At 45.2% G+C, this 26,399-nt stretch overlaps 1 protein-coding gene across 1 annotated transcript in view; it reads left to right on the top strand.

The window, feature by feature from the left end:
• pappa2 (pappalysin 2) overlaps nt 1–26,399 on the top strand; it is a 379,187-nt gene that overhangs the window by 44,390 nt on the left and 308,398 nt on the right. Inside the window, exon 2 of the mRNA XM_080196777.1 lies at nt 9,838–10,900. Coding sequence (XP_080052903.1) covers nt 9,838–10,900 — 1,063 coding nt within the window. The remainder of the gene's footprint in view (nt 1–9,837; nt 10,901–26,399) is intronic.

The raw sequence follows: 26,399 nt of genomic DNA, 5'->3' as shown, positions 1-26,399 counted from the left end.
GTCCATCAACCTCAACCACACTTCTATCCCCACAACTCTATCTTTCAGAAAAATAATCCGAGTGATAACACTTTGTCCATAAGACCATAAGATACAGGAGCTGATTTAGACCATTTGGCTCATCGAGTCTGCTCCGCCGTTCAATTACGACTGACATGATTCTCATCCCCATTCTCCTGCCTTTTCCACATAACCATTGATCCCCTTCAAATCATGTTTAACAAACTTGTTGGAAATTTTTTGAGGATGTCACTAGTAGTATAGATAAAGGAGAATCAGTAGATGTGACATATTGGGTTCTTCAGAATGCTGTTGAGAAGGTTTTACACAGGAGGTTAGTGAATACAATTAGAGCACATGGGATTGAGGGTACATATTGATTATGGTTGAGGATTGGTTAACAGACAGAAAGCAGAGCAGGATTTATTCTGTATCAGTCCTGGGGTGACAGCTGCTTACAATCTGTACAAATGGTTTGGATGAGGGGCCAGTTGCAATATTTCCAAATTTGCTGATGACACCAAACTGCGTGGGAATGTAAATTGTTGGGAGAGTACAAGGAGTTCTCAAGAGTACTTGGACAGGCTAAGTTAATGAGATAGAACATGGCAGATAGAATAAAATGAGGATAAGTGTGAAGTTCTTCACTTTGGTAGAAAAAACAGAAAAGCTGAGTATTGGAGAGGTTGGAAAATGTTGATGTCTAAAAGGGCGTGGATATTCTTGTTCACTTGTATTCCACAGAGTTTTGAAGAATGGATGGTGACCTTATTGACTTACAAAATTCTTATCGGGTGTGTGACAGGTAGGTGTAGCTAAGGTTTTTCCCCTTGTTGGTGAGTCTAGAACCAAGGGACATAATCTTAGAATAAGGAGCAGACCAGATAAAATGGAGATGAGGATTTTCTTCACCCAGAGGGTTGTGAGTCTTTGGAATTCTTTACTGCAGAGAGTTGTGGAAACTCAAGCATTGAGTATGTTCAAGACAGAAATTAGATTTCTAAAAACTAATGACATTGAGGGATAGCATGGGAAAATAGTGAAAGGTGGATGATCAGCCACGATATAATTGAATGGCAGAGCAGGCTCAAAGGGCTGAATGGCTTATTTCTGCTCCTGTCAATTCAATTTAATAACATATAACTGGAAATAATCAAGCTGGTATCAGGAACTGTGACCATGAAGCTGTTAGAAATGGGGTAGCAAGTGGCCCAGTAGTTAGCACTGCAGCCTCTCAATGACAGGGACCTGGATTAAATTCTGGCCTTGGGTGACTGTCTGTGTGGAGTTTGAATGTCCTCCCTTTGTCTGCATGAGTTCACTCCAGGCGCTCTGGTTTCCTCCCACAACCCAAAGATCCAGTGGGTTAGGTTGATTGGCCATGGTCAATTGCCCTTTAGTGTCAAGGAGATTAGCAAGGTAAATGTGTAGTGTTATGGGGTTAGGGCCTGCGTGAGACTGTTGTCAGTGCAGGCTCAATGGGCTGAATGGCCTCTGAATATATGTAAATATTCAATGATTCTATGAAATCTCAATGAGTTTACTAGTTACTTTTTAAGGAAGGAATCTTGCCATTGTTTCCTGTTATGGACAATAGTTGAGTCCAATCCCACACCAACTTGGTTGACTCATAACAACCCTGTTGGGTGGTCTAACAAGCCAGCCAGACATATAAACATAGTGACACGAAAATGGCTCACCAGCACCTCAGGATGATCATGGTTGGGTGATGCCCACATCCTAAGGTTGAAGCGAAAGAAGGTAGGATATAGCAGACTAACAGACAACGCTGTAGCAACTGTGAGCATCACTGTCAGCTGCACCAGCTATGAACAGGGCTTGGGATATATGTAGAGTTGCACTCGCCTTGTGTTTACAATTTGGTTAGGTTCTTGGCCTTGTACAGATAGTACACACTCCTGGTAGGTGTGTGTGATTACGATAACAATACTGGTGAGTGCTGGAAGCAGTTACTTCAAATTCTCTTTGCGTTCATCACAGGCAGGGTGCGCAGGCCAATTGAAAACACATTTTCTGGCTTGGCTCCCGCCCCTGGTATTGGGTTCCAGCGTGTTCCAGACACTGTGGAATTGAGCTCGATTGTAGTAAGTTCTCCCTGAAACTGTTTTGTAAACATGGGAGGCCTTACTTGGGAACGGCTTGTTTTGTTTGGATAATTAACCACAGAGAACCAGATCTTGAATTACTTACACTAAGGGCCTGGGTTTGCCAGCTTTGACTGTACCTGTGGAGAGAAACCTGCTTAATGCTTGTCCCGGATGAGGTTCCTCCACCCCATTCAGAGACTGAGATTTTTATGACTCACTCGGTTTTATTATTTCCGCTGGTATCCCTGGAATAGCAAGCTCTCCTGCTTAAAGGGAAACCCTGCTCACAGGGGCAAGCTGAGGAAATCACTACTGTTTTTATAATGGTGTAACGTGGATGAAGGGCCAACGCACACAATGCAGGAAAGCATACTGGGATTGGAACAAGGAGAAGGGAGAACGAGGTCAGTCTGGAGTTGGCGCTCTGACCGGGTTTTAAAAGACAGCCAGGAGAAAGAGATCGCAGAGCTGAGGCCAGGCAAAGAATCTGCTTGTTTTCCCTTTCGGAGTTTTCCAGGCAGTTGGGTTGAATGAATCAGACAGCCTCACACCACGGTTAGTGCTGGTCTGTGTGAGGTTTGGGTGCTTGGAACTGCTGGTACCAACATTTCCAAAAGACAGCGTGAAAATACCTTTGGAAGTAGTGAGACAAATCCCAATTTCAATACGCACTGGAGCAAGAACCTGCATTTTAGAATGACCATTCACACCCTACAGGCATTCAAAACAGCAGTGAGGTACTTTTAAACTGGAGTTCCTGCTGTCACGTCGGGAATGTGGCAGACAATTTACTACTAGCGAAAACCAATAGTAAGCCTTTTTTGGCGATGTTGATTGGTCAGGGATTGGGGAGAACCCCCCTGCTCTCCTTGTCATATGTCCATCCACAAGGGTAAATGGTGGGGAGGTGGGGGGGGGGAGTCTCAGTTCAAGACTGCATCCAGGAAGGTGGCATCTCTGACAATATAGCACTGTAAAGTACTGTGCTGAAGTGTCAGCCTTGTCCAGTCTTTGTAGTAAGATTTGAACCCACCACCTTCTCAATCGCTGGGGAGATTGTTACGACTGAGCCAGGCAAATTTGCTCTTCGATAATCCTTGCTTACTTTATTCCTGGCTTCCGTTCCCTTTGGGAATTCTTGCAAGAGCTTAGACTAATTCAGTCGTCTGCCCTGGAGTGTTTATGAAAGCACTTGGGTTCAGGTCACAGTTTGAGAGTGGTCGTCTATTCAAATAGAACTATTCCTGAACCATGACGTATCAGGATCTGGGTTCAGTGTCAGGATACATGGCAGCATAGGAAACTGACAAAGAATGTGTAGAATGATCAATTACACATGATCGGGCCCCAAAATTGTTGACCATTTGAGCCCTGATGTCTCCTTTTCAAAAGTGAAGCTGTGGATTCACACTGGGGGTGTTACAGTAGAAATGCTCTGTCTGAAGCTGCAGATAAAATTGATTGGATCATTCCGTAACCCTTCATTCCTGCGAGGGAAATTGCACTAAAATGCTGCAATCTCAGCGCTCTGCACCTCAAACGTTGGCTATTCCACTGAATCATGCTGATTATTTGCTTTTATCTCAGAGTGAGGCAGATGGGGTTAAAACAACGTCCTCAGACACAGTTTGTGCCAGCAATCAAGTTAGAAACTCCTGAAGGAGGCAGATGGGCACAGAAGTCACTCAGTTTGTTCTGCAGGAGGATCATAGAATCCCTGCGATACAGAAGGAGAACATTCAGTCCATCAAGCCTGCACCATCAACACTCCCACCCAGGCCGTATCCCTGTAACCCCACATATTTATCCTCCTAATTTAGTGTCCTAACCCCTGACCCCTAAGGGGCAATTTAGCAACACCAATCCACCTAACCCACACATCTTTGGAAACTGGAGCACCTGGAGAAAACGCACGCAGACATGGGGAGAACGTGCAAACTCCATACAGGCAGTCACCCAAGGCCAGAATTGAACCTGGGTCCCAGGTGCTGTGAGGCAGAAGTGCTAACCACTGTGCCACCATGCTGCCCACTGTACCAGCATGCACCAGGCCACCCAGGATATTAGGCATCCACCCTGACCCAGACAAACAAGGCTTTTAACATTTTGTTTGGTGCATTATTTATCAGCTTTTTGGAGCTGGACGGAAGCCAAAATAATTCCTTCTGTACAAAGGAATATAGAGACTTTTCAAATGAAAACAAAACCAACTCCTAAAGGCCTTAGCGCAACTTTAGAGGAGGACAAGCTCCTGTCTACATCAACGGAGACAAAGTGGCAGTGGAGATTCAGGTTTCTTGATGTCCAGATCACCAACAACTTTTCCTGGTCCTTCCATGCCGATATAGTTAAGATACAGTTAAGAAAGGCCACCAACGTCTCTACTTTCTCAGGAGGCTAAGGAAATTTGGCATGACCGCTACGGCTTTTATCAACCTTTATAGATGCACCATAGAAAGTATCCTTGCTGATTGTAGCACAGCTTGGTTTGGCTCCTGTTCTGACCAAGACCACAAGAAACTACAAAGGGTATGAGTGAAGCCCAGTCCATCACTCAAACCAGCTCCCATCCATTGACACTGTCTACACTTCCTGCTGCCTTGGAAAAGCAGCCAGCATAATTAAGGACACCACGCACTCCTGACATGTTCTCTTCCACTTTCTTCCGTCCGGACAAATATACACAAGTCTGAGATCATGTACCAGCTGACTCAAGAACAGGTTCTTCCCTGCTGCCATCAAACTTTTGAATGGACCCAGCTTGTGTTAAGCTGATCCTTCTCTACACCCTAGCTATGACTGTAACATTACATTTTGCACCCTCTCCTTTCCTTCTCTATGAATGGTATGCTTTGCCTTATAACACGTAAGAAACAATACTTTTCGTTGTATACTAATATACGTGACAATAATAAATCAAATCAAAGAGTACAACTGGTATCAAGATTGGATTATTTATAATCGAACCTGTCTAAGCTACATTATTTTCCAATCTCTGAACATTGCCATTTACCCTGGGTGCCAGTGTTAATCATGATGTGGCGATGTCAGTATTGGACTGGGGTAAACACAGTAAGAAGTCTCACAACACCAGATTAGAGTCCAACAGGTTTATTTGGTAGCATAAGCCACAAGCTTTTGGAGTGCTGCTCCTTCAACAGGTAAGTGGGAGTTCTATTCACAAACAGGGCATATAAAGACACAAACTCAATTTACAAAAATAATTTTTTTGTAAATTGAGATTGTGTCTTTATATGCCCTTTTTGGTGAACAGAACTCCTACTTACCTGACGAAGGAGCAGCGCTCCGAAAACTACTGGCTTGTGCTACCAAATAAACCTGTTGGACTTTAACCCGATGTTGCGAGGCCAGTGTTAATGAAGGTGATGTGAGCAGACTTTGTGTTGATGGATCCCACAGTTGAACAGCACTCTGACATTCTCGATCTTGAGTTCAGCCATAAACCTGCAGCTCGGCATTAATCACCAGCTCCGAGCGTGAGAGGAAAAGAACGAGAGAGAGAGGGCACAAGAAGGCGATAAAGAGCAACACTACAGTGTACAAGTATGTACAGTTGGGATTATAAACTCAGATCACCATCTGTACGAAAATAAGCCAAAGGTTGTCTCCACTGCATGTGACCGTCTGCTAATTATGCTGAGGAGGGAGCTCAGCTGCGTATCCAGGCAACTAAAGGGAAGCAGCAGCAGGGATGTTATTTGGTACCACATGGCTTTGCTCTTTAACCAATTGCACTTTGCTGTCAGGTTAATGCACAGCTGAGCACCGGTAAAACGTCTTGAGGATGTCTGTGAGTCACTGTGTCTCAGCATAGATCAACTCCTCGAGTTTCATCTCGTATTTTCAAATTTGAGTACAGGAATCACCCTTTTCCAAAGCTGACTCAGATACCTCAAACTCTGACTGGAGTAATGTGTTCAAACTTGCAAATCATTGAATGGTGAGGCACATAAGGTGACCATTTGGCCCACTATTCCTTTGCTGACTTTGAAAGAATTATCCGATGAGTCCCACTCCCCTACTCTTTCATCAAAGTCCTGCAAATTTTCCCACTTCCAGTATTTATGCAATTATCTTTAAAAGTTACTATCAAATCTACACACACCGTCCTTTAAGATAGTGCATTCCAAATCATAACAACTTGTTGTATAGAAAAAATTGCGTTCCTCATGGCACCTCTAGCTCTGCTGCTTAAGCCCACTGGAGAGGCTGGCAGCAGAGTGGTCTGGGATGTCATTGGGCATGCACCGGTCACCCCATATCCATGCACCGATCCCCCCCATTCATTGGCCTCCTGATGGCTGGCCCCGACCATTGATGGCTGACCCCGGCCTCCCAGTTGCCAGCTCCACATCAGCACCCCCCACTCCCCCCATGATGCAGAGGTCTTCCTTTCCCTCCCCTCCTATCTCTCACCACACTGTCTGGCCCCATCCCTTTTGCACTGCCCAGTGATTGGTTGACACTGTCAGTGTGCCAGGATGGCAGTGCAAGGGTGTCCAGTGGGCAGTCATGATGTCAGGTCCCCATAATTGGGAACCATCTATGGTCCCTGCTGGTGGGAATCTTCACCGGTGAAGTCGGAAACATAAGTGAGCCCAGACAATTGCGCCCTGGATACACTGAACAGATGTAAATATGGATGTAAATATTCAAAGCAGTCTCGCGCTGTTCTCCATCATAAATAATGGCTTGGGAAGATCACAACCAGCCGGACACTGGTAGTGGTTCCCATTATTGGCCTCCTGCTGACATTTCCTACCCTGCTACGCTGCTCGACCAGCATAGGGGGGCAGGAAAATCACGTCCATTACATGTCAACTTTACTTTCTTTGTTCTAAGAAAAACAAGACAGTTTCTCAGGTCTCTCCACAGTGCTGCAGTCCCATATCAAATGCAACCTTTCCACAATGGTGCACCAAGGTCAGATAACTTGTATTCAAATCTGTTTGAGGCGTGCGACGAAGTACACATGTCTTGAATTTATGGTGCACCTTTTCATCTCAAAAGGGCCTAGTACATTACACAGTGAATGTGACTGCATCATCTGCCAGTGTGAACAGCGATTCCGTTCTTGAGCAGTTCCTGCTAACAGAAGTGAAACAAATCTGTTTGGACTACAAGGAAAATGTTGAAGGCTCTGCTCTTCAGTGAGCCACAGAACCTTTAATGTCACTGAACCTCCTCAGCTGAACGTTTCCACTGGACAAGAGCACTGCAGTCACTACAATCCCCTTACCACTGCATGGCAAAATTAACTTTGATATCAGCTCATACCTGAGAATGGGATTTAAAACCATCTAACTAAAGAATTGGCAATGCTAGCACTCGAAACAAACTGGTTCATTTGAAGAGCTTTCCTGAGAACCATCTTCACACTGGATATCTTGGAGAGTTGAAACTCAAGATATTATCCTTTTCAATCTTGTTCAATTAAGATTTTGTAAATAAAAACACTCAATTGATCCAAACAAGTCTTCAATTCTTCCAATTTCAGTGCTACCTACTTCGCACATCCAGCCACTTTGCTCCAAAAATATTGTCTTATGAACCATTCACACACTCTGTGTCACTAACTTTCTCTGCTACTTATTCCCCAACTAACTCACTGTGAAGGGAAATGCCCTGCCCTATTTTCCTCTCCTAATCATTTTATTTTTACATTCTATCCTATGATGTTCAAACCCATCACCAGACATGGCAATTTGGACCAAAATTCTTCATTAATGTAGTGATTTTTCAACAGAAATGTACCAATCACATTTAGGATTGGTGAAACAATAATGTTGGTTCTTTATTTGAAGAAACGGCTGTATACAGGAAATATTCACTGGGAGGCTATGGGACCAATTTCTGATTGCGATCACTGCTGCTTACATATATGCTATATATCTTATCCTTTTACAGTGGTACCAATGATTGAGAACAGTTTAAGATATACTGCCCTAAAGATATATGCCATCTTATCACAACATGGATCCTTGGAAGCTTCACTCTGGTCTCCTCAAGTCTCCTCTTTTCCAGAGAGAACAAGAGCGACTTCCTTATCTTTTCTGTGGAATTTTAATTTGTGATGTTTGTAATCATTGTGCGCTGCTCTCTGTGCCTTCTGAGCAACAGGAATATCTTTCCAAGAATTAGACAACTAGAATGATAGCTGTGGTCCAAACTGTATGGAATTGCAGCGGCCTCTCCACTTATATATTTAAAACTTCCTTAAAACTGACCTCTTTGACCCAGCCTCCTCCAAATATGTGCTTCCTTAGTTCAGCATTGTTTATTTTTGTTTGATTGAGCTTTTGTCTCCTGGGTTGTTTTTCTGCATTGCAAGTGCTTCATTAATGCTAGCTGTTGTGCTGTCATTGAACTTATTTAGTGTGTTTGTACTGTTTACACTCTGTTATCAAGGAATCTTCACACTTTCATGCTCTGTAGCATCAGGGTTGCTTGTAATGAATAATCCCAAATTATTTCCATCCTTACTACCACGCGTGTCTATCTTTAGTTTTTCTAACCTATTTTTACTCATTACAAACCACTCTCACTCAATTTGGAAGGGCAAAACAATTATTCAGCTGTGGATTTAGTCCAAAAATCATGCATTGACCACCTTGCATCTCTTGTATAGCTGTGTGTCAATTATGGCTCAGTGGTAGCACTCCTGTCTCTGAGTCAGTGGGTTTTAGGGACACATCACTTCACCAGGGGGAGTGCTACACTGTCATAGGTGCCGTCTTTTCAATGTGATCTTAAACACAGGATGCGTGGGTCCTCGCAGGTGCACGGTAGAGATCAGTCGGTCTCCATTTAAAGAGGGTATGGGGACTCACCCCACCCCTGTCAATAGGTAACCTCCTATTGCCACCCTATCAATACTTGCCTGTCCATTGATGTAAACAAAATACACTACATGGGATTTTCCAGCACCTCTTACTGGTGGGATCTTTCGGTCAACACCCCATGGTGGGATGGGCAAGACATGCAAAATGTTATTGATATTGATGGATCAGAAGACCCTGCCAGTGGCCAATAGTGTGGCACTTCCACCACTGGAAAACATGCCAGAGGTGGGTGGTGGGGGGAAGGGGGGGGTGAGTGTGGGGGGAAGGGGGGAGGGGGGAGAAAGAGTATCCCCGCCCATTATCTGGTCACTGTTGAAGGAGTTTTTTGTGTGCAAAACCAGCTGCTGCAGTTCCAACATTATAACAGCGATTACACTTTGAAAAGCACTTTAAAATTGTGAAAGCTGCTTTGTAAATGCAAGTTCTTTCCGTATAGGAGTGGATTGGTCGTCGGCCACACATTCTACTGCTGGATGGCATGGCGGCACAGTGGTTGGCACTGCTTGCCTCACAGCACCAGGAACCCGGGTTCAATTCCAGCTTTTGGTGACTGTCTGTGCGGAGTTTTCATGTTCTCCCCATGTCTGCGTAGGTTTCCTCCGGGTGTTCCAGTTTCCTCCCACCGTCCAAAGATGTGTGGGTTAGGTGCATTGGTCATGCTAAATTGCGCCTTAGAGTTAGGGGGACCAGCAGGGTAAATGCATGGGGTTACAGAGATAGGGCCTGGGTGGTATTGTTGTTGCAGCAGGCTTGATGGGCTGAATGGCCTCATTCCGCACTGTAGGGATTCTATGATTCTGTGATTCTGATCAAATTCACTACATCAGCATGTGGGATCTGAGCTTTATTTTTCTCTTTTCTTGCAGGGATTTTTGATAACTGCTCCTATTCGCTCAGCAAGAAGGGCTGGATGATTGGCATTCAATCGGTAGAATATTCTGGAAGGAAGGATCCCCGCTTCTTCTTCTCTCTCCGCACTGACCGAGCCAGGGATGCCACCACGGTTTTTGCCCATCACCGTTACCAAGCTAACGCCTGGACTCACCTGGCTGCCTCTTACGATGGCCGGGAGATGAAGCTGTATGTGAACGGGGCCAGGGTCGGTGCGAGTACCGGACAGCTGGGCAACCTGCACAGCACCTTTATGAGCTCCTGTCGGACATTGCTGATTGGGGGGGGCAGGTCCGCAGACGGACACAGTTTCCGTGGTTACCTGGCGAGCTTCGCTTTGTGGAAAACTGCAAAGTCTCAAGGAGAGTTAATGCAGAGTTATCGTCGAGGTATCCACGTGGGAGATTCCTTTTTGGTCTTAAATGCAGACTTCTCTAAAATGGAAGATGAGTGGATACCAGAGAAGGACAGTCATTACCCTAGCTGGGAAGTGATGTTTCTGCCGGGGCCTAAGCTGGCATCTCCTCTGATCCCTCCGCCGTGTGGACTGACCGTTTGTGACAATGTTGACATCATCAAGAACTACAACAACTACTGGCCCCTTCGGGATGAGAAGCTGATCCGCTACCGAGTGATCAACGTTCACGACGATAGTCGGCTGAACCCCACCGTCTCGAAGCAGCAGATCGATCTCCAGCACCAGGCCCTGAACCGGGCCTTCAGCAGGTACAACATAACGTGGGATCTCACCGTCACTGAGGTCCTGAACACCACCATTCGGAACCGAATCATCCTGGTCAACTGTGAGAAGAGCAAGATCGGGAATGACCACTGTGACCCCGAGTGCGACCACCCCTTAACGGGGTACGACGGAGGGGACTGCCGCTTCTTGGGGAGGTGCTATGTTTGGAAGAGGAGGGATGGGGTCTGCAACATGGAATGCAACAATATCCTGGATGACTTTGATGACGGCGACTGCTGCGATCCCACGATTACAGACGTGAAGAAAACATGTTTTGACCCAGACTCTCCAGAAAGGTAGGAATCCCTGTGCTTTTCTTGGCCAATGTCTTTGATAAACCACTGTGCGTATTACTGTTCAACGTTTGTCACTGTTGGCAACTGCAACTTGTTCAGCATTAAGTACTTCCAAATGAAGTGTAGAGTGTTCTAAAAGTAGAAGAGCTGAAACAATATGACTTGGCCTTCGATTCAGAAAAGCAGTGGTGTGAAATTTCCATTTTTCACCTTGTCCATCCTCACGACCTCCTCCAAATTGTGGCAGTTTTTAAAAAAGAATCTCACAGCAGAAGAGAGGAAGCTCTCTCTGACTGGTCTGGGCTAAATTTCAACCTGATTCTCAAAATGCAAGTGTTTCAGCCTGTTGTGGGGAAATTTGAAGAACTGGCCATTTGTTTATTAAGCTAAGACAATTCAAAACTCGCAAGGCAAATATCTCAGTGTAAAAGATGTAACAAATTTATTTAACATAAAACAAAACAATACAAACATACAGCTGACTGGAGTCTCACCATGGGTTAAATAGCTCTATGACAAAACCTCTTGGGAAGATCTATAGTACAGAGTCAAATACACATCAATTATACTTTTTCATAATTAACAATTCTGCCTTTCATTCACTTAAAATTCATTCCATTTAATAGCTATACATCAATACAAATTTCTGTCAAGTACCTCAACCAACCATAAGATACTCAATAGCATGGTCATATCTTATTCGTCGAACTGATTCTGGACGTAGCCTCCCCTCTTGGCATGAACTGCATCGCTGTCACTTGGTAATGGCAGATGCTGGCGCAAAGTCAACATGGACATTCTCACCGACTCACTGCCAAGTTGAATAGACATGTTTTCTTGTGTCCAGAGTCATATCTATCTTGTGTCTGGGCAGTGAGTGCATCTGTTCACTAATGTTAATAAAATATCCTCTCTTGGGAATTCTACCTGATAAGATTTGCTGACTAATCTGTTCCCAGACCTTTGGCTTTAAACTATTGACTTTTGCCACCATGTCTTTCAGTAACTTTACTTGACTAAAATGTACAATACACTGAAATACATTAAAATATCATATCAGCATAGATATTTTAAAGTCATAATTACTTGTTTTGATTCCCTTGCTGCATTCACATATGTGTAAGCTGTTCGTGTTAGCTTGACCAATAATCATTTAACTTTTTACTGATTCCTTGTCCTCTGAAAGACTGCATTCTGCCTATAAATCTTATTAGCTGGTTAGGGATCCCCTTCCACACAATCCATCAAAAGACTCATCATGGAATCCCTCTCGTGCAGAAGGAGGTTCTTTGGCCCATTGAGTCTACTCCGACCCTCCAAAAGGGCATTTTAACCCAGCGCATCCCCTCTGACCTGGCCCCATGACTAATCCATCCAATGTAACCTGCACATCTTTAGACAATAAAGGGCAATTTAGCATGGCCAATCCACCTAACCTACACATCTTTGAAATCCATTGAGGTAGTATCTGAGGCATATTTTTATTCATTCATGGGATGTGGGCATTCCTGGCTGGGCCAGCATTTATTGCTCATTCTGCTCCATCTAAGACAGTTTGTATTAAATTCATTTGGTGCATAGTTACCAGACTACCAGAGTGCTTGGGAGTGACAGAGGGGCAGACATTCAACCTGAAGCCCAGTTATAAAGTTGCCAACTCCATTATTGAAATAAAAATTGGGTTGTTTCCATAACCAGGAGCTAGTCTGCATTGTTTGGTTGATAAACTGAAAAGCTGTTGTGTGAAAATGAGGGTGGCAAGACTGTGGGATGGCTGTGAATCAGGGCAGCCCGATGAAGCAAGATGAACACTTGGTTAGGTTGACAAGCTGAGTTGAAGAGCTGTATCTATGAGTGCATCACATTACTGAGGCTGAAGTGGGTAGGATCCTACAAGGGTTGAAGCAGAATCTGTCTGTAGATGAATATGAGAAGCAAGAAGCTTCAGAGCTTTGATGTCCTGTGAAAAAGGGAGTTTGAGTTGGTGCAATGAATTTTCAATTCAAAATAGGATGGAGCAGACGAGTAAAGATGGCATATTTGGGATTTCAGCCTTTTATCCCTGCCTTTGTGACCTCGAGTCGTGACGATTCTAATGCCCTCCTCACTGGCCTCCTGTATTCTACTGTCTCTAATCTTGAGTTCATCCAAAGCTCTGTCTTAACTTGCAGTAAATGATGTTCAACTGTTTGGAGCAGCACAGTGGCACAGTGGTTAGCACTGCTGCCTCACAGCGCCAAGGACCCAGCCTCGGGTCACTGTCTGCGTGGAGTTGCACATTCTCCCCCTGTCTGCGTGGGTTTCCCCCAGGTTCTCTGGTTTCCTCCCACAATCTAAAGCTGTGCGGGTCAGGTGGATTGGTCATGTTAAATTGATCCTAGCGTCCAGGAGATTAGCAGAATAAATATATGGGATTACGGGAATAGGGCTTGGGTGAGATTGTGGAAGGTGCAGATTTGATGGGCCAAACAACCTCCTTCTGCACTGTAGGGATTCTATGATTCTATTACCCACTGTGCTTGTTGACCTTCACTGGCTCTCAGTTAAGCAAGATCTCAACTTAAAACAAAAATTCTCATCCTTGTTTTCAAATCCCTTCATGGCTTGAAAGGTCCCTATTTCTGTAAACTTCTCCAGCAGTACAACCCTCCAAGATATCTGCGCTCCACAAATCCCAACTTCCTTTGCATCTTCAATTTTAATCACTTCACTCTTGGTGGCCACATCTTTAGCTCCATCTTTTTTTTCCCCTTTTAAATACTCCTTAAAGGATATAACTTTGACTAAGCTTTTGATCATCTTATGAAACTCAGAGTCGCATTTTGTTTCATAATATCTCTGTCAAGCACCCTGGGACTCGAGTCTCAGGGTAATATATAAAGTTGCTAATTAAATACAAGTTGCTGTTGTTCAGAGAGATGAGAGCATTGCACTCATAGTGGAAAGAACATCAACAATATTCATATATTGAGGAGATGATGGTATTATCGCTAGATTATTAATCCAGAAACTGAGCTAATGTTCTGGGGACCTGGGTTTGAATCTCACCACAGCAGATGGTGGAATTTGAATTTAATTTTAAAAATTTGGAATTAAGAATCTACTAATGGCCATTGTCGACTGTCGGAAAAACCCGTCTGTTTCACTAATGTTCTTTAGAGAAGGAAATCTGCCATCTGTATCTGGTCTTGGCTACACGTCACTCCAGAGCCACAGAAATGTGATTGGCTCTCAACTGCCCTCAATGGCAATTAGGGATGGGCAATAAATGCTGGCCAGCCAGTGATGCCCATGAGCTGTAAAAGAATAAAAAAAAAACACAGTGAGATGAGAAAAACCAGAGAATAAAGGTGGCCCAGCAGAGGACCAGATTTTTACTGCATGCTGTCTAGGAGTATGTGTGCTTCTTTTCATTAATCCAAATGAATTAAATGAACAAACTGTGGTATAAATTCAAAATGCAGTTCCTTAAAGGGATAATGCATCAAAGTCAACAGAATCTCAAAGAAAACTTAATACATCAAAATAAAATGTGATTAAAGAGGTCCATAAAATACACCAGTCCCCTCTAGGTGCTCACTGGTCTCATGAGGCCTTGATGGTACCAGCAGACACCACATGCTCCCTTTCCAGGAACATATCCATGGAAGAAGGGCAAACAGTCGGGATGAATGACTCTCTTGACCTCGACCAATCAATGGTCATCATGGTTAGGCTCAGGAGGGGATGTATCTTTGTGCAAATAAACCCAATCCTTGGGAACTTCTTAAATTTAAATGGTTCAAACCGACTTTAACCATTTTGAACAGTAGAAGTATCCCTGAGCATTTGGCTCCCACTGCTGTAACTGGCAGGAATTTTCAAAGACTCAAAAGAAACCTTGACAAAGCGATCCAAGAAACTGATTCAGAGCAGCTCTGAGGTAGCGACCCGATCTGGATACTGTGGTGCAGCGTCAAGCCAATAAACTTTGATATTTCCATAGAATGAAAGGGCTTTTTCGCCTTGAAAGACCTTCCCATGCAAGCATGAAACTATTAAAAGGAATAGTATTGCTTTTTTGGTTCAATTGGAAATAGGTCAAGGAGGTGAGGGTCAAAGTTATAGGCCAGAACTTTTCGGTGCCTCTTGCCGATGGAATCCTCCAGCCCTGCCAATAACATTTGAGTAATTTGCCACATCCACCATGGGTGAGCCCATTGCAATGGGACAGGAAAATTCTACCCATTAAAATGAAAGATTCACATTGGGAAAGATTAACTGCACAAAAAGAGCGATGAACACTTAAAATAAACTTCCATTAGGGTTGTGAAGAAGAAAATCTGAGGCATTCAAGAGGTAAAGACCTGTCGTTGCAGGTTTTCCATTGAGAGGTGGCTGACTTGAAATCAGTTCAGTCTTAGTTCTTCTTTCTTGTGACAAGGGAGGGCATTCTAGCAAATTTAGTTCTTGCATTTGACAGACTTGCATCACAACTTTTACTTTGACACCAAAACATAGAATCCATACAATGCAGAAGGATGCCATTTGGCCCATCGAGTTTGCACCGACCACAATTCCACCCAGGCCCTAACCCCGTAATCCGATGTGTTTGTCCTGCTAGTCCCCCTGACATTAAGGGACAATTTACCGTGGCCAGTCAAATTTTGGAGTGTGGGAGGAAACTGGAGCACCTGGAGGACTAGGGGAGACATGGGGAGAATGTGCAAACTTCTTACAAACAGTGAGCCGAGGCTGGATTTGAACCCAGGTCCCTGGTGCTGTGAGGCGGCAGTTTCTTGGACTGACACTGCATCACATTGCTAACTACTGTGCCACCGTACCGCCCCTATGTGGGTTTGAGTCCAGTTAGAAGCCCAGAATTAGGTGTGTTGCTGATGGAGCATTGTGTTATTGGAGTTGCCATCTTTTACGGACCTGCTCATGTGATTTCTGTTGACATTAAAGATCTCATAGTATATGAGGGAGAGCAAAAGGTTCCATAGGTTTCATGAACTGTCTTCCTCTATTAACCAACAACAACGGTCAAATTGATTACTATTCTCATTGCATCTTGTGATGCACAAAATGGCTGTAATTATATCTAATTGTAATAACTCACTGAATAATACATTGACATTTCAGAGTTGCAATAAGCAAGATTCCCTCTGAATGCAAGTGTTCCCTCACTTTTTGTATGAGAAATTTGTTATGCTTAGTTGTTAAACTGTGAACAGTGAGATGTCAAAGGAATTATCATAAATACTGGCCTTTTTAGCGATCTAACTTTAAATTTTTGTTTGATGATCGGAGTGAACTAAAGGAGGGATGGGGGGGTGGGTAAACAGATATTAGCATGCACCCTGCTAGGCAAAGGGAAACAAATAAAATGACGCAGGTTTTTTGAAGGCCTTTGATTAATTCAGCCAGCTTTAAAACACAGAGAAAAGATATAGGCAGAGATATTTGTTACCATATAACAGCTGAAAGCTTGATATTGAATCCTAGAACAGCACCATGTGGCACATAGGCTACATTATTGCATGCACCTATATATGAAAACTCGCCAAGTTATGCACAGCAGGTTCCCACAAACAGCAATGTAATAACAGGTGAAATTTTATCATGGGGGTAGGGCTGTAAAACACAGTGAGCTGTTCAAATGTCCGTTGACTTCAGCAGGAATGGAAGTTCCTGCCGATGGGAATAGCCGTAAAATTCTGCCCAATGATTCGATCATCTGTCTCTGTAATATTACTCGAGGGATAATTACTGGCCAAGCCACCAGGGAGATCTCCCCTGCTCATCATCAAAAGAGTGCGAGGGATCTTTATCGTTCATCTGAGAAGGCAGATGGTAGTAGTGGTGGGGAGGGCAGGGGGTCGGTTAGAACTCTCACCCTAAAGGAAAGACCTTCACCAGTACAGAAAGTCACTCAGCTGCTCTGTTGAAAGCCTCACTATCTGGATAACCACTGCTGCCAAAAGAATTTGAGGGTTCTTGGCACTTTGCAGGGCCCTGAAGGCAGAGAGCCAACTGATTTTATTTACTAACGTTCGGTTAAGTATCTGGAGCTGGCCGTGGTGCTGATTAAGTCATCAAGCAGGAGAACCACATTCTTGTTGAGAAATGCTGAGTTTACCTACTCAAAGTCCCGGTGACAGCAAACATCCAATCAGGCAGGATGGTGGGCCTGCACAGACAAACCGATGCTTTTGTCTGTTGTGGCCCCCTTTCCTCTGAGTTACACAAGTTACAAGCCATCCATTATAGTTTCAGCTTGCTGTTCAGTTCTAAACAACAACACAAAATGCTTTGACTGCCTTCAAGTCCTCAGTACGATAATGAAGAAATGAAAGAATCGGCCCTACTTACTGACTTTCATCAAATTAGACAAAATTGTTTGACAGCCCTTGATGTCTCGTCACTGTTTACACATAGGAAATGTCACAGTCACACAACATGGCCCCGCAAACTGCAATATGATATTGACAAAGTAATCGGATTTAATGATGTTGGTTGAAGAATAAATATTGGCCTGGACAACAAAGAGATTCACCCTGCTCTTCATGGGTTCTTTAACCTCTGTCTGAGAGGGCTGAAAGGGCTTTGGTTAAATGTCTTGGAAAGACGGCACCTCTGGCAGTGCAGCACAGTCTAGGTTTTGTGTATAGGTCTCTGGAGTGGGACTCGAACCCATGACCTTTATCTCCAGGGTGAGGCTGCTACCACTGAGCTATGACTTACACCAATTTAAATGGCTCTGAAATAAATGGAGATTGGGTCCACTGAATCAATTTCCCTGCCAGAGTCTTGTTGCAACTCTGCCTGGCTCAAGGCCATTTTGGATGCTTATTGCAGGTTAAAAGTAAGTGCAGATCGAAGATTGGGATTGATTTGTAATCAGAGTACCTATCCAGGGAGAATCAATCCTGGGAGGGGAGCTTTGCAAAGTTAACCCTGTACTGCCCAATCTTTTGATGCCAGACAATGTACTGTTACTCTTTTACCAAATGTACCTAATGGGCAACATCATGTTCACTAGCAGTTGGACACAACAATTACTGGAAGTCAGCCACAATTCACCCCGAGTGAACCCAGAGTTTTCCCTGTTGGTGTTAGCAGCACCTGTCAGGTGGGATTCTCCCACCTTCGGAATTGAAAATTTATGCACCCCAGGATTCACACTAGCCAGCTTGGCTTTACGGAGAAAGGGTGCCCCAATCTCAATGCTGACAGACAGCACCCCCTCCTTTCCCCCCAGACATGATGACCCCCACTGACAAGAGGAGCACCTGCAAACCCTCAGCCCAGAGGGGCATCCTTTTCACCACCACTGAATGAACAGGCCACCCCCTTCTCCCCTCCATATAGGCATGAAGATGACCCGAACCACGCTCCTCCATGCCCCACCCTCAGCTTGAGACCTCAACTGCCGCCAGGTGGGGTCTGCTCAGGAACTCCCTCAGGTCCCTCTTCAGCCCCCCACCTCAAGATCTGTCTGAGCTGTCCCCACCTCAGGGGTACCCTCAGGACCCCAGTGCCAAGCTTGAACTACCCCAGGCACCCTGACAGTGTCACCCTGATCTGACAGCTTATTTGCAGAGGGAAGGCATGGAGGTAAGTGGCATGCACATGTTCCCTTCTGCTGCTGCCAGGCTGTAGAGGGAAAATCCCCCAAGGGACTTGGGGAGTGGGTGGGTAGGCTCAGGCTGGGGAAAATGAATCTTGGCCTCAGGAATCTTCTCTCAGGATGGGGGCGGTTCGTTTTGTGGTTGAATTTGTCCTTGTTGCCCTGGGAAAGACGTTGTTCAGTTTCTGGATGGTGAATTCAGACACCATTCTGCAGTAAGATATTCATTATTGCCTCTGTCCTCTGAAAACTTTGAAGTCCCCTGGTCACTTTGACATAAATGCCCCTTGGACATCTGGCAGCCTTCAAGATCACTGCAGCACTCTATTCCACAATTGGGGTTGGCTCTAGTATTAAAAACCCTCTTTTAAGTGCTCTTATAGAAATGAGCTATCAGGATTTCTTGGGAGAGATTCCCTTCGATGTGCTTTGATGGCCAATTTCACTGGGGAGTACCGTTTCTTAACATTAGAAGGTGTCTGCCCCCTTTGAAGTGGTTTGATTGGCAGATCTGGATTATCTACCTAATAGCAAAGGGCCTTGTTTCTCTTTCACTGCATGCTTGAATGCACCTCGAGTGCTTTGTAACCATTGCGGGTAGAAAAGAGGACCTTAAACCTTGTAAATTATATAATAAATCAAAAGCTAAATGTTTATATGCATTGCAGTTAGGTTTCACTGGGGAGGGGGTGGGGATTGGAAGGTGGTAAGTGCATTGTGGGAGACCGCTGAATCAGGCTTCCAGCCCATTAGTTATGTGTTTATTAACATTTATGAATATTTCTGGGTGGGAACCTAATCAGGGTGGACAGGGTGGTCTGGGATTAGCGCAAACCTAATCGGGGTGGACAGGGTGGTCTGGGATTAGCGCGAACCTAATCAGGGTGGACAGGGTGGTCTGGGATTAGCGCGACCAATTTGTTGTCTGCTAAGAATCCCGTTTTAGGCCTGATGCTTGATTTAACCAGGGATCGGGATTCCCACCAAGGGCTAGCAGGCCCAGTGAATCCCCGTCATCAGCCCCGGAGAGAGAAACAGGGTTAATGTTTCAGATCAGTGACTTTTCACCTTTTGATTAAAGGTCACCGATCTGCAACATTAATTCTCTCCACCGACGCTGCCTAACCTGTTGGGCATTTTCAAGGTTTTGTGTTGCTATTTCAGATTTTCAATGACTGCGGTATTTAGCTTTCATTTGAATTTCTGGCGGAAAGTTGCTTTGCTGTGATCATTTTTAATACCTTCAGGAAGCCGACAGAATGATCTAGGCCTTTGGTTCTCCTGGTCCATCAAAGCTCTTGAAAACTTTAGCGAAAACTTCCTCGTGTCATTGGGATCTATCCTACCTGGCTTGTGTCTTCTGTTGCTATTTTGGCCAAGATATTCTGTGGGATTTCTCCCAGATTCCTGTGTGACTTCAGGAGACTGATAAGTTATCAAGGATATGGGAAAGCGGCTAAAAGCAGCTGCTCATAACTTTTCCTGGGTGTGTTCCATTGGAAACCAAGAGGATCTCTGTGGATTTTAAGGTTAAATTCTTTGAAGAGATATATTCTGGATCTGTTTGTATCTATGCCGGAATCAATTACAGAAATGAACATTAGTGAGACAAAGCTGATTGATAGATTGGTCTTTTCATATTTCTATACTTCCTCTTTTGTTCTCCCCTTGCCCTCATTCCACCCAATTGTTAAGATACTGTTTTCAGTTATCTTCCTGCCCCTCCAGAACATGGCAACTACTGATTGGAATAGAAAATTGAGAATTTCTAAGTGGCATCAATTGAACAAAATAGAATGAGGCTTTGCAGCAGTGGGTTGGGTGATTGAAAACATTATACGCCATTGTACACCTCCATGAAAAGAGCTAGAAAATCACTGGTTCAGAAACAAATTGTTCTTTCAGGCTGGAAATGGAGAGATATGGTCCCTGGAAGGGATGGGGTTTTAATTACATCGGGCAGCATGGTAGGTGCTGACTTGGAGGGCCAAAGGGCCGAAGGGCTTGTTCCTGTGCTGTAATTTTCTTTGTTCTTTGTTCTGAGTTAAATTGATGATTAAAGGGATAAGTAGTAACATGTGGAGAATTATTCATCCCTATTGGGAATATCATGGGTGTTGCCCACATTAGTTGGAAGCAGTCAGTGCCCAACCCACTTGCCCCTCAGCCTGTTGATGTTTAGTTTGTTAGACACCATACATTCTGGACACAGTTCACGATATGCACATTTAGTCTATCTATTTTTGTGGTCATGTCAAGGCTATTTAACCCCTGCCTTTCTCACTGAAAAGGAACAAACTTTAAATTTTTTTGTATATTTGTTCATGGGATGTTGCTGGCTGGGCTGACATTTATTGTCCATCCCTTAGAGCATTTAAGAGTCAACCACATTGCTGTGGATCTGGGGTTACATGTAGGCCAGACCAGGTAAGGATGGCAGATTTCCTTCCCTGAGGGACATTAGTGAACCAGATGGATTTTTGCAACAATCGACAATGGTTTTATGATCATTATTAGACTTTTTATTGAATTCAAATTCACAATCTGCTGTGGTGGGCCTATCATTGCATATGACCTGAGACATTATCCGATCCATTCGTAAGGCAATCACTGATGGGTTATTGCCCTGAACTTGAGGATAAGTCAATTACTGTGCATAACCACATCCTAGCACACATCTACAATATCAAATGTACATAAAGGCACCACTGAAACAGTCATGGAAATTTCCATGTTGAGGTGATTCATACATTGTCCAGAGATGTGTGTGTGCAAGCAGTCAGAACTTCAGAACGTCTTTGGAAGTTATGGAGCTTTGCTGGGACTGGAGTCAAGATTAGATTCTTCCTCCATATCTGAACAAACACGGAGATTGAAAGGCTCAGAGGAAACCAGATATTTGCAAGGTTTTATTGAAGAAATGAATGAAAGAGGATTTTCAGACAGCGAACTGGTAAACCCTTAGTCAAGGGGCGAACAGCGGAAGAACATAATTGTGAGGAAGCCAATTAAACTGGTGACTCGAGTTGAAAAGACGAGTGCGCCGTTGAATCTAAAATGTGCAGACACAAGTAAATGAGGTGCCACTGCTGCTGCCTGTTCTAACCTCAATGAGGCGCACACAGGCTTTTTCCAACATACATATGCACGCACATACCTGATACATTGAGACCAGGATGGAGCTTATTCACAGTGGTAAGTGATTTACTTTGGAGGATGAGGTCATGCAAACAGCCTTTAATAGTTTCTAAAATTCTAAACATTTCATCTTTTGCCAAGCACAACTGTGCTGCAACCAAAACATATGAGCAATAAACTGGAGATTTCAATGCCCTTGCGCAGCGCTCAGTTGACAGCAGTCCAAATACAGAAGCAATTAACTATGCTGTGGACTGGAAGGAGGCTTGAGAGAACACAATGTTTGTGCAGGTGATGAAATATTTTATTTGCACTGTTAGTCGGAATGTATTTTTACTGCTAATTTCCTTAGTGTGACCTGAGTTTCTCACCGTGAGACTTGAGGTTTCAGCAGGGGCAGAAGTTGCAGTCTGTCAAACCTCTAACTCACCTTTGAGAAGCACAGCTTTCTCCATCCCCTCATCACAAGATGCTCAGAGGAAACCAGGGCTGAGAGCTCCACACTGAAGCTGCCTGGAAAAGCAGCTGCTGTCTGACAGGGCTGTCATCTTGCACAACGGCGAACAGGCTCGACGACCTTGCATTCCCCATGTGTCCCTCCATCATCCCCTCCTGCAATCTGCAAACAATTATAACCCAAACTCGACATCACCTAATCACCAATTGCTTGACACCGGGCCAGATTTTACCATCGTGTCACGCCCGTTTTCGGGTGTGAAAACGTGGTAAAGTCGGGTGTGAGGCCATTGACGTGATCCGCGCCCATGCCCGTGCAGGTGGCTACTTTACTGAGACCTGGGAATGGCTGCAATCCGATTCACACCCAAAACGGGCGCAATGGCACTTTAAATGTATTTGCACGCATTTAAATTGGACTATTGAACTGCCTGCCCAACTTTATCAGCATTTCCCCCTTTACCACCACGTTCACCAATATGGAATTGCGTCGAAATGAACTTGATGAATAAAAATCTGTTTTGGGTGCTCCAGCTGCTGGAAAGGTGAGTTCAGAGCTTCTAATGGCTCTCTGACTCAGATTGGTAGTGGTAGTGTGGTGGTTGGGGGTGATGTGGGGGGGGGGGGGGGGGGTCAGATCATTCTCTGGTGGGGGGAAGGGGAGGAGGGAGGCCCGATCGTTGCCTGGTTGGCGGGGGGGAGGAGCAGGGAGGCAGGCCAAATCATTCTCTGTGGGGGTGTGGGGTAGGAGGAGAAGGCAGGCCAGATTTCTTCTGTGGGGGCTGGGGGGGGGGGTATTGAGAGGCGGGGAGGGCAGGGGGGGAGAAGGTTGGAGAGTGAGGCCAGGTCATTCTCTGGCAGCGGGGGGGGGGAGTGAGGCCAGACCATTCTCAGGGTGGGTGGGGGAGGGGGGAGTGAAGCCAGACCATTCTCTGGGGGGTGGGGAGGGGGAAGGCGGGTAAGATGTATCTTTGGTGGGGGAGGATGGGGAGGGGCATGGGGAGGTCTGCTGCCACTCTGCGGGCAATCAGTGGGGGGAAATAGGGCAGGGGATTGCAATCGGTCTGGGTAGCTGGGGGATGGGTGGATAAGGGGGACGGTGATGTCTGCGGGGGCATTGCTCCCACTTTTCACTTCCAGGCCACTTTCTCCACTTTCTGTGGCCCGGGAGCGATCTGACACAGGCGGGCTTTTTCAGATTCCTTTCTAACTGTGCATGCGCAGTTCAGAGCGCCAATCATTTCGGGCATGATAAACCCCGCCCACAGTGCGATTCAGACCCGTGATTTTTTTTCAGGCTAAGTGCGTGTGCCTGAGAACAGATTTCCAAGTTGGATCTGAATTGTGCCCAGATTCAGCACTTAGAATCAAAATGGTAAAATCAGGCCCACTGCCTCTGCTGTTGGCTTCTGCATTGCTTCCTACCCCATGACGGTATGCCAGGCTATCCCTTTTGTCCTTCATTGTGGGCACTTAACAGTTAAAAAAGTGCCATATGTGCTAAGACATTGCATATCTCTCTAAGTTGGTACCTTTGGTACCCTCAGGAGGCAGAATGGGTAGCATTTAGCACTCTTAGTTGACAAAGATTTCCTTTCACTTTGGGGTGACAGGACTATCTGGCATTTTGTTTCCCCGTGGCTTAGTTTGTTCTTCTATTCCAATGCTCTCCTTTCCTGAAGCCTTTGGGTGGGGGGCAAACCAGCCTCACCTATTCCTGCCATCACCCAGTGTTCACACATCAGCTCTTTCCAGCAGTGACCATAAAGAAGGCATCCAAGTGTGAATTTGACATTCTTTGGTCTAATGGCACTGAGGTCAGCTCTAGGTATCCTTTGGTCACTGTGGCTCAGGTTAGTTCAACCTGTAGAAACCAAGGATCAAAGATAGGACCTTCCAGTTTTCTGTCACTCAGTCTTTGACTTTGATTTGATTTGATTTGTTATTGTCACATATATTAGTATACAGTGAAAAGTATTTTTCTTGCGCACTTGTACAGACAAAGCATACCGTACATAGAGAAGGAAAGGAGAGGAGGCAGAATTTCATTGCTAGAGCGTTTTAAAGATTTAGAATAGAGTTTTAGAAGCATAGAATGGGAGTAAAAGATAAAATTAGAGGGTATGCTGGGCACAGCTTGCAAGAAGTTGCCACGCTCCGGCACCACTTTGGTGGTGGTATGATTTCCCCCCCCACCACCACCATCACCACTACTCCCCCACCCCAACCCCCCTCACGTCCCGCAGTTAGAAGATTCCTGATTATCATATTCAATGATGGTTATTATTGAAAGTTTCTAAGATTGCTAATCTTGAATTTGCCTTGTTTGCTGATGTCTGCAGTGGAGTTTGTCATGCATCCGTGCACCCCACCTTGTTGAGAAAGCTGCATGTTCTGCAAGGGGTGGCACGGTGGCACAGTGGTTAGCACTGCTTCCTCACAGCACCAGGAACTTGAGTTTGATTCCCAGCATGGGTCACTGACCGTGTGGAGTCTCCCAGAGTCTGCGTGGGTTTCCTTCGGGTACTCCAGTTTTCTCCCACATTCTGAAAGACATGCTGGTTAGGTGCATTGACCATGCTAAATTCCCCCTCAGTGTACCCGAACAGGAGTGTGGTGACTAGGGTAACTTCATGCCAGTGTTAATGTAAACCTACTGCTGACACTAATGAACTTAAACTTAAGGACAAATGTTCAGTGATCAGACGCATTTGCCTTTGAAATTCATCACACGGTAGATTTTTGTGCCCCTCACTGAGATAGGGAAAAAGAAAAGAGGGAATCAAGGAATATGGGGGGAAGGGGGGATCAGGATATTGGATTCAGTGATCAGCCACGATCAAAGTAAATGATGGAGCAGGATGAGAGGGCTGAAGGACCTGCTTCTAGTTTCTACGCTTCTATGTAACACCTTTGTGCTTGGTTCAAACAAGCAAGCTTGGCCTGTAGTTCAAAGTGCAATGTTGCGGTTGGGGCCATCTCAAAGACCCCTGAGCTGGCAGGAGAACAAGGGGCATAGAAATGCAAAGCAGTCTGTTCAAATTCAGAAGGGCAGACCGTTCTTGGCAGTGCAACATGTTTCCAGTACCAGTTTCAGCCCACGTTAAACTTGGCAGGGGAGGTTCAGGGGCAGGTTGGTAACTGTTCAGGATCCACCAACACTGCACCAATTTGGATATAAAGCAGTGCCATCCCTTGTGGAAAGTCATTTGGCACAACTTTAACTCCAGTTTATGCAGGAGTGATGTGACAACATCGACTTCATTGGATTCCTCACTGCAGTGCGGTGTGGTCATGATGTTGGAATTAACACTCATAGTTGAGTATTTGCTCCTCATCTCTTCCCAAAAACAACACAATTCCCCCTTTTGATCAATTCTCCCACCCATGGTTTCCCAGACGGTTTCCTGTTTTGGCAGTTGCTAATTTTCTCATTGCTGTTTCGGGCTACGGCAGGCTGTGGGAGGGGGAGTGGCGGTGGAGGTGGGAGAGAAAAGTCTTAAAAGTGCAGCCAAGTGTTGATTTTAAGAAAATCCACCTTTCTTGCCTCCTTTGTGTCGGGGTTGCAGCCCTGCCTCCACGCGAGCTCCCCTGTCCCCGCAGCTCCCAGTACTCCAGCTGAATGGTCACTCGTGGGCCTGCACAGCTGTCAGAGCAGAGTCCAATCCCGACCTGATGCTGATGGGGAACCCCAGAACCATAGCTGACTTCTCTTCAACCTGGGTGAACCTTGCACCAGTTTCAGCAGTTAGCACTGCTGCCTCACAGTGCCAGGGACCTGGGTTCGATTCCCGGCTTGGGTCACGGTCTGTGCCGAGTTTGCACGTTCTCCCCGTATCTGCGTAGATTTCCTCCAGGTGCTGTGGTGTCCTTCCACAGTCCAAAGATGTGCCGGTTAGGTGGATTGGCCATGCTAGTGTCAGGGGAATTAGTGGGGTAAGTATGTGGGGTTATGGGTGTAGGGCCTGGATAGGATTGTTGTCGGTGTATGCTCGTTGGGCTGAATGGCCTCCTTCTGCACTGTAGGGATTCTATGCGTGGGATTTTCTGGCTGCACTTGCCCCAAAGCTGGAAATTCCTGCCCGAGATCAACGGTCCTCTGCATGATCCATGTTTCGCCCAGTATGATTCCCATGGCAGTCAGGACAGAAAAATTTCACCCTATGATTCTAAGTGGCTGAGATCGTTCAACTCAACACTGGCCAAAATGTGAGTTTGGCACTTTCTAATGTCATAGAATCATAGAACCCTACAGTGTAGAAGGAGGCCATTTGGCCCATTGAGCCTGCACCG

Source organism: Carcharhinus amblyrhynchos, chromosome 9, assembly GCF_965287045.1.
Source record: "Carcharhinus amblyrhynchos chromosome 9, sCarAmb.v2.hapA, whole genome shotgun sequence".
In the NCBI taxonomy this organism is placed as follows: Eukaryota; Metazoa; Chordata; class Chondrichthyes; order Carcharhiniformes; family Carcharhinidae; genus Carcharhinus; species Carcharhinus amblyrhynchos.
Note: the sequence above shows the minus strand (reverse complement) of the source record. Positions and strands in the feature narration are given on the sequence as shown.